At 43.4% G+C, this 15,983-nt stretch overlaps 1 protein-coding gene across 1 annotated transcript in view; it reads left to right on the top strand.

The window, feature by feature from the left end:
* LOC119436207 (zinc finger protein 142-like) overlaps positions 1-15,983 on the top strand; it is a 169,250-nt gene that overhangs the window by 34,772 nt on the left and 118,495 nt on the right. The window contains 4 exon segments of the mRNA XM_037702991.2: positions 2,383-2,405; positions 2,407-2,540; positions 5,502-5,665; positions 9,679-9,943. Of these exon segments, the coding sequence (XP_037558919.1) occupies positions 2,383-2,405; positions 2,407-2,540; positions 5,502-5,665; positions 9,679-9,943 (586 nt within the window).

Genomic DNA, 15,983 nt, shown 5'->3' with positions numbered 1-15,983 from the left:
TGACACCCAGACTCTCCATTCTCTCTAGCTCATGTTTGACACTGGGCAACATGGGTAGAGGTACTCGCCTCGGGTATGTAATAGCACACGTCTTGGCATCAGGGAGTAGTGTTATTTTGTATTCGGTATTGAGAAGGCATAGGCCTGTAGTGAGGTTGGGGTAGTGCCATAGGATGTTGGCTGGGTTTCTGACCTTCCCTATTGACTCTGTGACTTCTAGGAGACTTGGTAGGACATCCAAGGACTTAATTGCGGACGTCTAAGAAGTACGTCGTGCAGCTTGTCGATCACATAAATTTATTCTTGACATTCCCGGCCGTTCCAGCACAGGGTTGCGTTGAACAGTCCAACCGTTACTATTTTGGTCCTGCCAGGGTCCGAGTAGCTGTTTCTTCGCTTGCTTCAGGTTGCCCATAACTTGTTCATCGTAGAGGCTTGTTGGTATAGCGGTTACATCCATGTCAGTGTCTACCTTGAACTTCATGGGAAAATCGTTGACTGTCACGCCTGTTTTTCATGGCCCACGATCCTGTTGGTCAGTTAATTGTCCCAAGTAAACCACTTCCAAGACAGCTTGCTGTGTGCTCTTTTTGTTGTGCGTTTTGGAAGCGGATAAGCATACGGCAGCAAAGTGTCCCATTTTGTCACAAGCACTGCATGTTTTGCCGTTTGCTGGGCACATAGTGCGTGATGGTGGTGCGTTGTTGAACCACATCACTTGCACGTCAGCGCCGTCTTATCGCGCTGGTTTTTTCAAGAGTTCTGATTTGACTTTCCTTTGCGCTTCGAGAAACTGCACATGGCGTTTACAGCTGCTTGTAGTTGTGGCTGTAGGTCCTTTTGCTGCTGCTTGATTGTTTCCGTGTTGCGAGCAATGGTGACGGCGGCTTCCAAGGTAAGCTCGGCGTTAAGTGGCAGCTTCTCGCTTAACTGCGTGTCTATGAGACCGACCAAAAGCCTATCGCAGACCAGTTCCTCTTTCAGATCGCCGTACTCGCAGGTTTCGGCTATGTTGAAGAGTTCGATGGTGAACTTATGGACTGTCTCGTGCACTTCTTGTTTCCGGCTGTTGAACTTCGCACGCTCGTATATTACGTTCGTCCGCGGCCCGAAATATTTTGCGAATGCTTGCGTTACTGTGTTGTAGTCTAGTTTCTCGGCGTCGGAGAGCTTGAGTGAGGCCAGGATGGCTGTGCATTTTGCGCTGGGTTGTTGTGCAGAGTGAAGTGGCACACTGACATAGGCGATGCTGCAGAAAAAATACATCAGAGACACATTCCATGTTGTTGCTGCCTTTTAACATCTCTAGCGGTGCCAAGAAAGCACTTTCTTTTGTTACTACTGTGGGCGCTAAGTTTGTTATGATGGTATCTGTGGCAATCATTGCAGTTATGTATTGCTGATAAAGTGTACTAATTGATTAAAGCCAAACCTGAATATAGCAAACACAGATATAATGAAATAAATGTAAAAGTGTTTTTCACCTATATCAGTGTGTAATTAATATATTCTTATAACAAATATTCGATATAACGAAGGTAGTTTCATGTTGTATTCTTCTTCATTATAACAAAGTGTATTTCACTTCAGTATTTTAAGCAAAGGGGTGAAAGTAGCATTGGCTGCTAGTAGTGCGCTTGACAACATCTAACAGTGGTTTCAACTTTTGCACATTACCTGCGATATAGCTTTGCTCTCTCCTGCACATGCCTTTGGCTATCATTCATTACGCCTTCAACATAAAAAGTACCGTAGGTGTGCCTTTTATTGAAGTTATCATGCACATTTCTTGCAGAATTTTATTCACAAATTCTTAATGACATGGTTTTAGCCACCGGCAGTGTTCTAGGATGCTTTGTGGAGTTTTTCCCAACGCCTGACATAAAATTCTCTAATTAGTGCAATTTTTGTGATGAATGTATCGCTTTGTTATGCAGAGACATTTCTGATGCAATTATTTGAGAAATTTTCACCGTGACCATCTAGTGCTGTGCTCAGTTATAAGTCCTTGATCATAATTGTTGGGCTGCAAAGCAAAAATGCAGCTGAAATTGGCAATATAAAGGGACACTAAAGAGGAATAATAGCTTTAGCTGTATTTGTAATTTTTGCTTTTGCAATAGCAAAATGATTGCTCTCACCATGAGAGGGGATTTGGTAGGCCAGAAAAGATGCAGAAATGAAAGACGGGTAGCGATGCCACTGTGAAGTTCCAGCACCAGCTCGCTGTAGCTTCGTGGATTTTTTCAGCATCTACTCGAGTCTACTTGACTGTTTAAGCAAAGGACTACATTGCATTATAAATTACTAGTGTTGCTCTTTTGTGTCTCTCGACTTACCTAGAGCATTGGATTCATGTTTCTGTGCCATAAATGCTTCCAGGTGTCACCTGACGGGACGTTGCTCCAGAGATGATGTGCAGATAGCATTGGCAGCATCGGGCGCAGTAGCTGATAACTCCACTGACAGCACAGAGGAACAGCGAGAGGAAGCTGGCAGCTCTACACCTTGTGAAGACTCGGAGGAACCCATGTTTCAAGGTTGCTGCACTTGCTTACTGGGACATGGCAGATCAATAGCTAGTACTGGCCAGCTCACTCCGATTTCACTTGGACTGCTTAATACAATATTGCCACGTGTAGGCATGTTAAGTTATGTAAACATTCATTGGTAAGATTTTTTTTTTATCTGCAAAGAAATAATATTTAGAAAGAATATTTGCAACTGAAAAAAAAAAAAAGGAAGTTCACGTAAACATATAGTCATCTTGGTGTGCACTGCATTTGCTAGTGTTTGTGACATGATGCCCAAATAAAATCTACTTGAGTCCCATTTGTTGGATATTGAAAGAGAGAATAGTGATAAAATATGGCTGCATAAATTTTTCATTACATTACCGAATTGCTAAAATTGGTCAGTGCCTTGGCTTTAGGATTCCAATGGCAGAAAGAGGTTCGTGTTTACTCACTGTAGGTAGAACTTCCTCTCAAATTGAAACTGCTTCATTTTTGTGACTTTATTGTGCCACTCGAAGGTATTAACACAAAAGCTGCCTTGTAATGGCTATGCTTATATAACAACCTTAGTGTTGACTTGTGAACTTGTACTATGTGATGCCTGCGGTTGAAAGGATGTTCCACATCACTGCCACGGCTGTGAGTCATGCTGGCTAACACTCCTACAGCACAAACACTCCCACATGCTCCCACATACACAAATAGGTAAGAAAGTTGATGGGAGGATGGCTGCTAAGGCAGCTTAATAGTAAAGCGACACATGCATAATGTGGAAGATGTGGGTTCAGCTCCAGCCTGCGTCATGCTGTCTTTTTTTCCACTTTCATTTCTCCTTTCCTTAATATTTCTCCGTATGAATTAAAAATAATGGTTAATTTCCTCTATGCTTTCTCTGGCTTCATTGTCAGCTTGCTTCGCATGGTTGTTCCACTCGAGAACCATGTAATACAGCAAATAGTTGTGAACTCTTGGGGTAGGCATAACTTTTGCCTATTGCAAAAATGTGACTGTTGATGACATTGCTGCTTTATCTTCATTATTGCTTGGTGTGGAGTCAGTCTACAATTGCTATTAACTTCTGTTTTGCTACTTTGGAGTTTTGTTGTTTGTTCCTTCTCCAAGATGGGTGAAAGTTGCACTAGTAGTTTGATTTGACAGCTGAAAGAGTTTTTATGCGGTGATAATACAGTAAAACCGTAAAGTAACCAGAATGGGACTAAGGTAATTTCGTAATGTTAGGGATAAGTAAAGCCACACTAAAACCTTAATTCAGGCTCTAATGAACCTTATCACTCTATGAAACATTTATTAGCCCACGAAGAAATGACATTGATGTAAAACATTGGCTAATCTGCTAGCATGAAGCAACTTTGTTACTTTAGGCAGGTGCACTCAAGGTCAGAAAAAGCATGCAAGCTCTGGCTGTGTCTATTCTTGAGCTCAATATTGCCTAGAAAACCACCTTTATGTGTTGTGTATCTGTAGCTAACACCATGAGCTTGGACATCAGTCAGATGCTCATTGTCAGAGGGCACATTTTTCTTTTGTAATGGCACCAATGATGTTATAGTTGTTTGTTATCATTTAGTTTTTAGGTTCGGCTGTTTAGTACATCAAGTATTTTTTGTCACAGAAGTCATAGGAATTCATTCTGGACTGACACTTATGTTTGCTGTATGTGGAATTATAGGCGCAGCTTCTGCTTGGCTGAACAAAAATTAACTTCGCGTTGTAGGTAGCAATTGGACTTTCAAAGGAGTACTAAGAAGAAACACTGCATCTGTTCATACTGAAACTCAAACTTCCTTTGAATTTTGCATCCAAAGCTTGGCACAATTTGATCATATTTTTTTATACCTCAGCTTCTCCTTTTTTTTGGAAAAGTTGCATCTTTTGTAGTAACAACTTGATTTGGGCGAGTTGGTTCATCTAGAGTAAAACTTGAAGCAGCGCGAAGAAGACGAGGACAAGAATCGTCCTGTTGTGTTTGTTTTCGATTCTTGTCCTTGTCTTCTTCGCACTGCTTTAAGTTTTATTCCATCTTTTGTGTGTGTACCCTTGCTTGTTCATGAAGCCTCCACTCGCTATTTATTGCACTCACCTATTCGGTATTCCAGAACTGCAGTCTACCAATATGCTTAGCCTATTACTGCTATTTAGTGTCCCATAAGTCCACAATCAGTTGCATGTTTATGTTTTCTTAACTCGGAATCACCTCGTTGGTCATATTTTAAAAGATTGGTATGATTTTAAAACTTGATATGTTACAATCATTGTATGAATGTACAGTTTTGCTCAGTTTTATAGTCACATAATTTTCTTTCACCTAATGTAAATAATTTGGCTGTGTTTCTTTTGTTATATTAGTATGTATCCCTGCCACATTATCGTCTTGTATTCTTGTTTTTGATAAATATGCAGGTTACTTCATATCAAGTATATTATGTGCACAGTTGATAATTTGTTTCTTGCATTAGTAGGTTGCATTAATGAGCAACGCGGATGAGTCTTCAGTTTCATTCACAGAAGCTCATGCAGTTGCACAGTGATCTATGTGGAGAAGAGTTGATATGCATAAGTTTTCATTTTTAATCTCGTGGAATATGCTACAGCACATTGGTGAGTGGTGGCAGTTTGAAGATGTTCATAATGAAAGCACAACCAGCATGACCTTCCGTTGGTCACACTGCCCTGTTGAAAAAAAATCCATATGCACCATAACTCCCACATCCAATAATCCCATATGATTTATGAGACTGTACAGGGTCGTTAAATAAACCCCATATTTTCATATGGGGTGTGGTATTTGAATTTTTTCGATAGGGTGGTTCTGCTTTCTTTGTGGATTCTTGTGGGATACTTGGCATCTCTGAGAGTAGTTGGCAGCCACATTGCATGCATTTCTGTTTGCTGTTGACAGTGGCAAGTGAACAGCTTTTTATTTCTGCATAGGTTCTGATAACTCCATGGCCCGTTCTTTTCTAGATGGGGAGCCGCTGCCTCTACAGATGTACCTCCAGGTGGGCAAGGAAGCAGCTGACGAGAACAGTGCCTCTATGGAGGATGTTGTCCAGACAAATACTGGCACTGCTGTTGCCATTGTCACTCCTGATGGTGACGAATCGGATGCTGACGAACTGCCAACGCCTGTGAGCGTGTTTCTTTTACTGGGTTAAAGTTGCCTACTTTTGCATGATTGACCTGGATTCATGTAAAAGAACTCCCTCATAATGACCTAACCATTGGATGTATTGAATTCAGGGCATGCGCTTGTCACCCTCCAAAAAGATCAACATCATTTGCCATCTCGAGTACAGGGAAACGAATGTCAGACGTAACATTGAGAACACCATTCTTGGAGCTGCGGAGAAGCAGCTCAAGGCATAGATGAAAATTACTGCTTGCTATGCATAGTCTTGTTGTCAATAAATGAATTCCTTGCTTGTTTCTTTTCTCCACTGAAGATAAGAAATTGGTATGCAGTCGAACTTCACTATAACAAACACTGATACATCTATAATGAATATACAGAGTGTCCCAGCTATCACGCAGCACGATTAAAAAAAAGAGGAACGGTGTTACGCGAAGCAAACCTAGTGTGTATTGTTTCCAGTACATTGGAGTTGCTGCCAGTAATTTTTTCGTAATTTCATTAGGTAATTGTAATTAATTATCTAACTCGATAAGTACTGTCCTAATTATCAAAGTGTCAATGAGAAAGTTGTAGAGCAACTTGAAAAACTACCGATACAGCTCTCTGTTGCTCAATACGTGCTACATAAAAGTGTTTTTCCGAGCGTGAAAGAAGCCCGCAAATGCACGCAAAGTGCCTCGAGCGGCCAGTCACGTGGCAATTCTGCATGTATTCGCGGGCTTCTTTCACACTCGCTCTATCGTTCGTTTCACTCGTCGCCCGTCGGTCTGCCTTGTCCCACTTATTCTCTGGCGCGCGAGGTGAAGCTATTGAAGCTAAAGAGAGCTACAGCGGAGCAACTTTACCACTGATGCTCAGTGCCTTTGGGTGGAGGTTTGTTATATTATTTATGATAATATAAGTACAATAACATTACCGTATTTTCCGGTCTATAATTCGCACCTTTGTATAAGACGCACTACCTTCAAAACGGCAGTTCAAAATAAAAAAAGTATATAAGTCGCATCGGTGTATAAGACGCACCTGTTCTTTTGGTAATCGATTCCAAAAAGTTAGTGATGTTTCGCTCCGTGAATGCGGGTCACACGCAAGCGTATGGGTGCCATATACTTCCACTCCAGGCGCATTGCCGCCGTCGTGGTTGTCGTGATGTTCCGTATAAAGTTCAAGGGCGATAGCATCGTCCCCATGCGCCGCCGTATGTTATATGTGCGAGTGAATGCGGGCGACGGTGAGCAGAATCGCACAGAAGGGAGGAAAGCGGGAAGGCAGCCCGGGGGGGGAGGCTGCCTGTACTCTCGTAGCAACTGCGTAGTTTGCGCAGCGACGCGCGCCGTATCTTATCTGCAGATGTGACGAGTTCGGGTTAGATCGACTCGTGGTCGGCCTACCGCCGTTTGCATTGCTGCTCCATCGTTCTCGCACGGCGCTCGGGAACTTGATCACAAGAACCCGGCACCTCAATAGTGTGCACAGAACCCGTATGAATTAAGTCAACCAGCGCGCTTCCCGTGGCCATAACATTGGGTCCGATTTTTACGGCAGTTTTTCCGGAAAAAAACGTACATAGGTCGCACCGTTCTATGAGACGCACCGACAAAAAATTCAGAAAAAAACAGCGTCTTATACACCGGAAAATGCGGTATGCTGAATGTTTTGGAAATATTTGATGAACCAACCTAACTAATACTGCAGAAGCCTGAGCAGCTGTTGTGAGTGCTTGTTGTGTTAACTTTTATAATGCAGACTTGAGAAATGATCAAGACATGTTTTACAAAACTGGAATATACAGTGTAGACCGCTTATAACGTAAGTCGCTGGAGTCGCGAATATCCCCACTATAAGCGGTACCGCACTATAACCAAAGCAACAATTTTTAAGGCCCGCACATATGCAAAACATGTGCACAGAGCCGCCTCGCGTATGCGACAGTTGAGGAATGCGGCTAGAACGTTTGCATTCAATTTACAGTCAAATCTCGTTAATTCGAAATAATTCACGCGGAATTCACGCGGCGGCGCCTCCAACCGGCATTGCTCCGGCACCGCCATGGAGTAAAAGCTTAGGAGAGACCCCTCAATGTCACGCGCGAAAAAAAAAAAAAAAAAAAGCGCCGCGAAAATTTCACCCTCTCTCAAATGGCAAGGTCACCGATTCTGCGTTGCGCCGGAACATGCGTGTATGTGCCGACTGTGCCGACGTCTCAGCTACGCTACCGTAGCCACGCATAGAAAATGGCAGTGAACCCTTCTTTCTCCTTTATGCTGCCTCTACTTTCTAGTCACGTGTTGACCTTGCACGCTGCGGCTACGGCGCAGAGGGAAGCAGCGGCGCTGTCCCAGACCGGCCAACGAAACTGCCCACGCCGGCAAACGCCCGCTTCTCAATAACGGCAGAAAACGAAACTTCGGGGAGCGGGCGTCGGGCCGGCTGGAGCGGCGGTGCCTGCAGTGTCCTGCCCGGCGGCGGGCGCGCACGGTGACAGTCGAAAGTGAGGGAGCTACGAGGGAGGGCGAGGAGAGCCACCGAAGCGGCGGAGTTGTCAAGGCGAAATCCGCTTCCCTGCCACCCTTCCTCCCTCACATTCCACGGCCTCCGCGTGCGCCCTTTGCCGTGCTGTGCCGGTGCCGCCCACTCCCTGAAGTTTCGTTTACTGCCGTTATCGTGAAGCGAGCGTTGGATGGCGTTGGCAGTTTCGCGGCCCTCGCTCGCTATGCGAGCCGTGATATTTCACGACTCGCACTCAAGATTCTGGTTTCAGCCTCACTGGCTGTTCGTTCGCACCACATGCCTTTCTCCTCCACTTTGTCTCTCTTTCTTCCTCGAGCACTCTTTGGGGCGCCCGTTTGAGGGGAGCATTCGCCGTCTCCTCTGACTTCCGTACTCCCAGGCAACCGCACTGTAACCGGTATTTCGTTTCCCGCAACTCCACTATAAGCGATACGTGTATACATGGAGTGCTATGGGAAAATTAACGGGAGTCTGAAAATACCGCACTATATCCGGTCCTGCACTATAAGCGGTTACGTTATAAGTGGTCTATACTGTACATCTATTTGTCATAATTTAATGGATGTGTAGCAAGACTGCACTGAATGGTTTGGAAATGTTCGGTAAACTTGCCCAGTTAATACTGGAGAAGTCAGAGTAGCTGTTGGGAGCATTCATTGTGTTTTGTGAACTTTTTTTTTCGGTATTGTTGTGAACTTGCAAAGTTATCCAGGCTAGACATTATTAACATCATTGGGATATACATTTATTTCTTTTGTAAAGGGTTTATTAGAGTTCCCAGCACCTCCAACAATTGTAAAGGGTTTATTAGAGTTCGGAGCAGCGCAGCGCGAACAGTCAAACGAGACACGGCTTTCAAGCACGAGCGTCGTTGCCGAGCAAAAGCGCTGGACCCACTAGCGTCTCTCTTCGCTACACTTTTTATTTTAGTGCAATAACCCTACGCAGAATGTTTTGAATATTTTTGGTGAACTTTACCCAGCCTATACTGGAGAAATCTCAGCCGCTGTTGTAAGCGTTCATTTTGTGTTGTGATCTTGAGAAGTTATCAAGGCTAGACATTTTTATTGTAATTGTGATATACATTTATTTATTGTAATTGCAATAAAACTAGTCTTTTTTGGAAATGCTAGAGTAAAGAAATCATACTTCGGATGCCGCTTTGAGTCCTTGAAAAACCTGTGACAGGTCATGGAAAGTCCTGGAATATCCTTGAATTTTTGCCTTGGAAACCTCTACGAACCCTGATTAAAAGGCAACATGTTTATTTATTTCTATTCAAATTATTTGTTGTGCTCTTGGGAATTGAGGCTCCATAGCGTAATTAGCGTAATTCCAGCGTAATTCCAGTAAAGCAATAAAAATGAGTCAAAAGTTCTCTCTCGGTTCTCCTTTAACATTGTGGCTACATCTAGAACTGAAGTAAGGTGTATCTGGCACTTTCCCACTTCTTAGCAGTGCCACTAATATGTTGTGTTGTGCACCTGCTCATTGCAGACTGTTGTTCGACGTGTAGAGCGAGTGGAACGTCTGGAGGATTTTATGGATGTGGTGACTACATATCACTGCAAGTTCTGTAGCTTCTCCTGTGCCTGGCGCTCTGGACTTATGTCCCACTTCAGGAGTTGCCACGTGGCCCCATCATCAAGCAGCAGCCTCGATCCCATTGAGCGACCTGTTAACAGCAGACCCACAGTAAAGCCAGCATCCAAACCTGCTCGAGCAGGCAGCAATGCAGTGGCTTTTGCCCTGACTACAATGGGTGAGAACTTACCACGTGTACCCGCTCATGGTCAGCATTTCCAATTTGTCTTCACAATAAATTTTAAAGAGATCAACAAATATTTATAGTACCTCTCCATCTCTCTCTCTCTCTCTCTGTTGCTATTTTGTGCCAAGTGTGCTAAAAATATTATGGGGTTTTACATGCCAAAACCAGTTCTGATTATGAGGCACGCCGTAGTGGGGGACTCCGGAAATTTGGACCACCTGGGGTTCTTTAACGTGCACCTAAATCTAAGTACACGGGTGTTTTCGCAATTCGCCCCCATCGAAATGCGGCGGCCGTGGCCGGGATTCGATCCCGCGACCTCGTGCTCAGCAGCCCAACACCATAGCCACTGAGCAACCACGGCGGGTGCCAAGTGTGCTATCCAGGGTGCCCAATCCTTCACAACTATGCAGAACATGCTGGGGAACATATTTTAAGAGTTTTTTTATTTCGAGTCATGATCGTATTTATGTAGCCCTATGCTGGAAGCTTTGGTATGCGGATGCGAAAGCACTTGCACACTTGCATGAGAGAAACTGACTACATAGGTGACTGTAGCCACAAGAAATTAACATTTTATTACTGCGATCAAAGTGTGGCTCAGGTTTTCAAACTTGAATTATTTGTACACTAATATAATGGGTGTTTCACATAACTTCAACCAAGTTAAAAAAAAAATGCTGAGGCAATTGAAACCAATGGTATATTTATACTCATCCTGAGTTACTTGTTGGTTTGTTTCCATCATTTTAGTGCAGTCTGCCCTGATAAAATCTGGAACCATGTAAGACTTGACAAAAGTTGTAGCTCCTGTCGAGCACATTCCCCGTCATGCTTTTGCTTGCTATATATAGTATAAAAATATAGCATGCCCCCCCCTCCCCCCCTCACTTTTGCGATCAGAATAATATTAGACGTGCAGGATATACCTTGACAGAAGGGGGGCGGGGGGGGGGGGGGGGACTTTTTTTTTTTTTTTTTACCTTTCGTAATGCAAGTGGCGCTTTGATGTCACTATTCGTGCTTCATTGGTCACAAATGCCAAGCATACAGGAGCAGTATTCTTGAGCGATCACATTTAGAGATACCGATGTCACTTTTGTGAGGTTTTGTCTTATGTGACTCTTCACTGGACTTGCCAAAGTGTGTGGCCGACAGCGTTCCTGGCATCAGTAAGGTCTTGATGAGGGCTAGTTAGTTCATAATTTTGAACTGAAGCTTGAACAGCGAGAAGAAAACAAGGAAGCAAATAAACAAATACCACAAACAAGCGCTGACTGCCAACTGGAAGTTTATTTGAGATTCATCAGCCATTTATACTTTTTCCAGCATAGGCATGTGTACAGCAGTCACATAAACATCCGCAAAATTAGCTGATTTTGCGGATGCCTTAAAAAAATTAAATGAAGTTTAACAAAAAAACGGGCCCTAGTTGTTTCAAATCTGTTTAACCCTTTAAGACGCTCTGTACACAGTTGTGTATGCCAAGAAAGTGCATCAACAGCAATAGCATTGATTAAAGTAATGGTACTTAAAATGTGTCACATACATCTTGAAACTGTTATGATTGGAATCATGTTGCAAGTTTGAATAACGGGTTCAAAATGTTTTAGTAGGTTGTGTGTACTTGCTCGGTGCAAACATGTCATTGTATGTAGTGGGTGTACTCTTTTCATTGTTTTTCACAGTCTGTTGCATCAGGCATGATTTTCAAGTGCCTGGATGGGTGCTTTTCAAGCCTGCTAGACATGATATAGTTCATGCTCTCATATGCAATGTTCCTGTAGTGAGTTTTCGCATGGAGTCAGTGTTCTGTAAGCTTGAAGAAACTCACTAAAGAATTGAAAATTCTTAATCTATTCTGCAGCTGTATGCTTTTTATGATTCCGTACATGCAAGAAATGCAGTGAAAGTAAGTTTTCAGTCAACAGAATTCATTGGCACCTGAAAGGGTTAAAATATAAAAATAAGTTGTGTGAATTTTAATACATTTGCAAAAAATATTATGCTACTTCATCCATGTATTCAACAATAAACTATGTATAAAACTGCACACACACACACAAAATTTCGTCAGTTTAATGTCGGCAGGAAATTATTTGCTTGTTTTTTCCGGAAATAAGTCACTCTAAAGAATTTAAATCTGCAATTTAAAAAATGTGACACTGTGGCGATGCTTTTCTCAAAAAAATGTTACCCTCAAAAGTTATTAGTCTGTTGACACCCGTTCAGTTCTATCAATATAGAGCACATTTGTTAAATTTTCGCCATAACCTAATCACACATTTTGGTCATTGAGAAGCAATAAGACATATATATTCATAATGTCAAGTGCCATCTATCGACTCGCAGCAAAGCGCCATGGCCCCTCATCTTGGTTAAGGCACGGCAAAACAAAACTGTTCACTCTATATAGCATGGGTACCCGCATAGCTGCTGCTTTCATTTTTGCTCTGTGGTGTCCTCCCACTGCTGTTTGGTGCTAAATGTTAAGCAAGGGCAGGGGTGGGACTCCTGCGTCAATTGCACCATGCAAATTGCACCATGCAAATTCCTGCACCAGATGTTCTGGCTTCGGCATGTGTTCTCTGGCAGTGGCCGCTAACTACAAGCGGAGTCATTCTCCGAAATAGTTTGCAGCCGTTCACATTCCACACACTGTGCGACGGCACCTCCCGCACAGTTTTTCGTAATTTCAGTTGTCAAAGTTAATTTTTCGAAATCAGTTGTGAAGTCAAGCCCGCAGAAGAAAAGAAAATGTTATAAGAACAAGTGGTTGCAAGCAGGTCACTCCTCACAAGTGCAGAAGAGTTGATTAGTGCAGGAATGCAACATAAAGATATATGGTTAAAGTTCAAAGTGGCCATGCTCTTCTAACAAAAGGCAACTCCAGCCTGGAGCTTGCACTCTCGAAGCTTTGAGAGGTGGAAAAACAGATAATGTGCATTAAGCATTAGGTGCTTTCGAATTGTTCTGGTCTATTACAGTTAAACCTGCTTACAACGAACTTCCATATTATGAATTCCTCGATATAACGAAGTCTTTCTATTCCCCGCCGTTATTCCATAGAAGCACATGTATTTGAAACCTCTACGTAACGAAGTGGCAGCGGGAGACCCCCTCGAAGTAACAAATTTTTCCCGCCGACAACCTAGAGATTTCGCCCCAAATTTTGTCATTTTTGCGCGAACAACAACCGGAAGCACCTTCTCCGCCGCGACGGAATGCAAAGCAGCGGCGTCGCGTTTGGCGCGCTCGAATTCACGGCGACTGCGAGGTGAGAGCGAGCGCTCGTGTGCGTGCATGCGAGCGTGCGCGAGGCGGGCCTGCATCCCTCGACCCGGCAATCTTGCCGCCGCGGGCGTGACCTTTCCCCTGCCTTCATTCAAACCTGATCCCGCCGCTTGCTGCAGCTAGCCTAGCCCGCCAAGCCGGCACTCTCCTTTTCCAGTTGATGTTGCCAAAGAAAAAAAAAACATTCTTTTTTTTTTTTTCAACGCGCTGGCAGTGCTACTCTTTGCTTACTGCGCAAGTCTCTGCGCTTTACTTCACTAACCTGACGCTATGTAAGGGCCGTTTATAGTCCGCCGTAACGCGAGCGCGCATTCGCACGCTACGTCAGCACCAGCGCAGCCAACGTAACGGGCGGCTTCCGACACGCCCCTACGGACCCTTTGCCGAATTGGCTCCTGACTCATTCACGCGTTGGTCGCGCCGCCCGCGCCGACCCACAATGCCATTTCGCGCGAAGAAATACAGGTGCCCACTCCGCTTCGCCGACGGTCGCAGACAGCCGTTCGAAGTGGCGCGCGTGCTTGGGATCGTTCTGCGCATGCTCTGAAGATAACAGCCGACGGCGCACGCATCGAAGTATAGAGGATGGCGTTTTGGCTGGCGCAGCGCAACCAGCGTAGCGTGACTGACCGCAAACGACTCTGGCGCGCGCACCGATAACGTTGGACTATAAGCGAGCCTTATACGACGCCATCGGTAAGCGGTAAGAATCGAGTAAATACGGTAAGCATTTCTTTTTCGAATGTTTGTGCCGAACTTGCATATAACGAAATCCTCTTTATAGGTTATCTATTCGCCGCGAAGAAACCTCCGCCCAAAGCTGTCTTGCGCATCGGGCTACTATACTATGGCTGCACCGCAGTGACGACGAGGGCATAGCGAAGACGAAGGGCAAGAAGGGGGAGGCGCTCCACTGCAATGGCTATAACGAAGTTTTTCGGGAATTTGTCAATTTCGTTATATCCAGGTGTAACTGTATTTAGAAATGGCTGTCCATGAACCACAGTAGTTCACTTACTCTGGCTTCTCCGTACATTCTATTGGTGAAGCAGATTTCCAGGCACTTCACCCACACTGTCGAGACATTAAAGAAAAATTTATTTATAAACAATGTCTTGGCTACTTTTGAAAATTTCGGGCTCACTATTGCAGAATGCAAGCTTTTGGTGATTGCTACCACTAATTAAAAAAATCTACCGGGACTATATCAAAATTTGCATGCACTAGAAGGCTTCAGTATCAGGTTAATCTGCTCTGAAATTCAGATTGGCCTTCTCCAAACTGCTTCAGATTGAAATTTTGTCTGCTCCCAATTGCTCCTCAGTGAAATTTAGCCTGCTCCAAGCTGCTCCAAAATGCAATTTCGTCTCCGCCAAACTGCTCCAAGATGCAATTTCAATTGTTCCAAAAAATTGCTTCAGAATGGCTGTGGGCATTTTCACCCCTGCAAGGGATCCGTAGTAACATCGGCAACAACCTAGGGCATTTTTCATTTTTTGGCAATGGCCATACAAAATTAGGGGAATAAAATCAAATTTCCTTGCTAAACGGTGACCAACGCAGGCGACGTTGTGTACCTGGTGCTGCATTCAGCGCGTATAAGCAGCATATAACCTATATCTCATTCATTCGTGCCTTTACTGTGACTAGCACAATACATTCTCCACCTCACCCTTGAAAAAAACTAAGAAAAACAGAAAAAAATTTTCTGCGTAATTTTTACTTCAGCTTTATTTAAATTTGCGCTCAAGGGCATTGCTAGCAGCCACACGAAAAATTGTTCGAAAATTGACTTTTTTTCCTGCAATTACAAATGTTTTTCTTTTTTTAATGTGAAGGTACTGCTCCATTATAGCAACATACTTTTAAATTTAAACATGTTTAGCGGCATTTTAGCGGCAAAAATGTAATTTGCAAATGAAATAAGCGCGCCTCGCTGTTTGAAACAGCATACATATTGCTCTAAATTTTTTCCAGACAAATTATAATGAAAGGAACTTCTTAGAAAACATAGCAATGTTCCCAAAAATTTTATTTCAATTTGTACTGAAAAAAAAAAAAAAACTCACTTTGACACTTAATTAGTGTAAGTGTTCAGATGGAGCATTTATTATCCCATTAATTCATTGAAAAGTTAAGACAGCTCAGTAAAGTTCACTGAAGCAGGTTTTGCAATGGGGGAAAAAGAAATAGAAGGGTGGTTGCAATCACACCAATGATAGAGGTCAACAAAGCCTGTGCACTTTATCCTTAAAGCTTTTCCTGCTTCACCACCCAGTGTGCTACTAAATGTTCATTTTTCAGACTTTCCTTTGCCATTTAATGATCTTGTATTTCTTTGTTTCTGGCCCTGCTATTGAGACGCCGCTATAGTGGCTTTAGCCACACGCTTGCAGGGTTGCTCGTGTTATTGTGCTCTGTTTTCAGCCGGAGAATTTGTGAACTGTAAATCCTCAACCTATAGATGACACAAAAGCAGTGCAAGAATTAAGTGGTGTATAAAATGTGAGCGAGAGAAAACGCACACAACGTTTTATCATGTTAAAACTTGATACATTGTGTGGCGAGCAAAAAATAAACAGCACATGAAACCAAGTCCTGACATTCAACTTCCCAATAACGTTTGTACTCCGTTTTTACAGGATATGCATGTGTAACCTGCCTTGTACAATTTCAGTGCATGCACTCAAAATGACCATACAACACAAGCAGAGCAACCACAGTTCTCATTAGTTAT

This window comes from Dermacentor silvarum, chromosome 1 (genome assembly GCF_013339745.2).
Source record: "Dermacentor silvarum isolate Dsil-2018 chromosome 1, BIME_Dsil_1.4, whole genome shotgun sequence".
Classification (NCBI taxonomy): domain Eukaryota; kingdom Metazoa; phylum Arthropoda; class Arachnida; order Ixodida; family Ixodidae; genus Dermacentor; species Dermacentor silvarum.
Note: the sequence above shows the minus strand (reverse complement) of the source record. Positions and strands in the feature narration are given on the sequence as shown.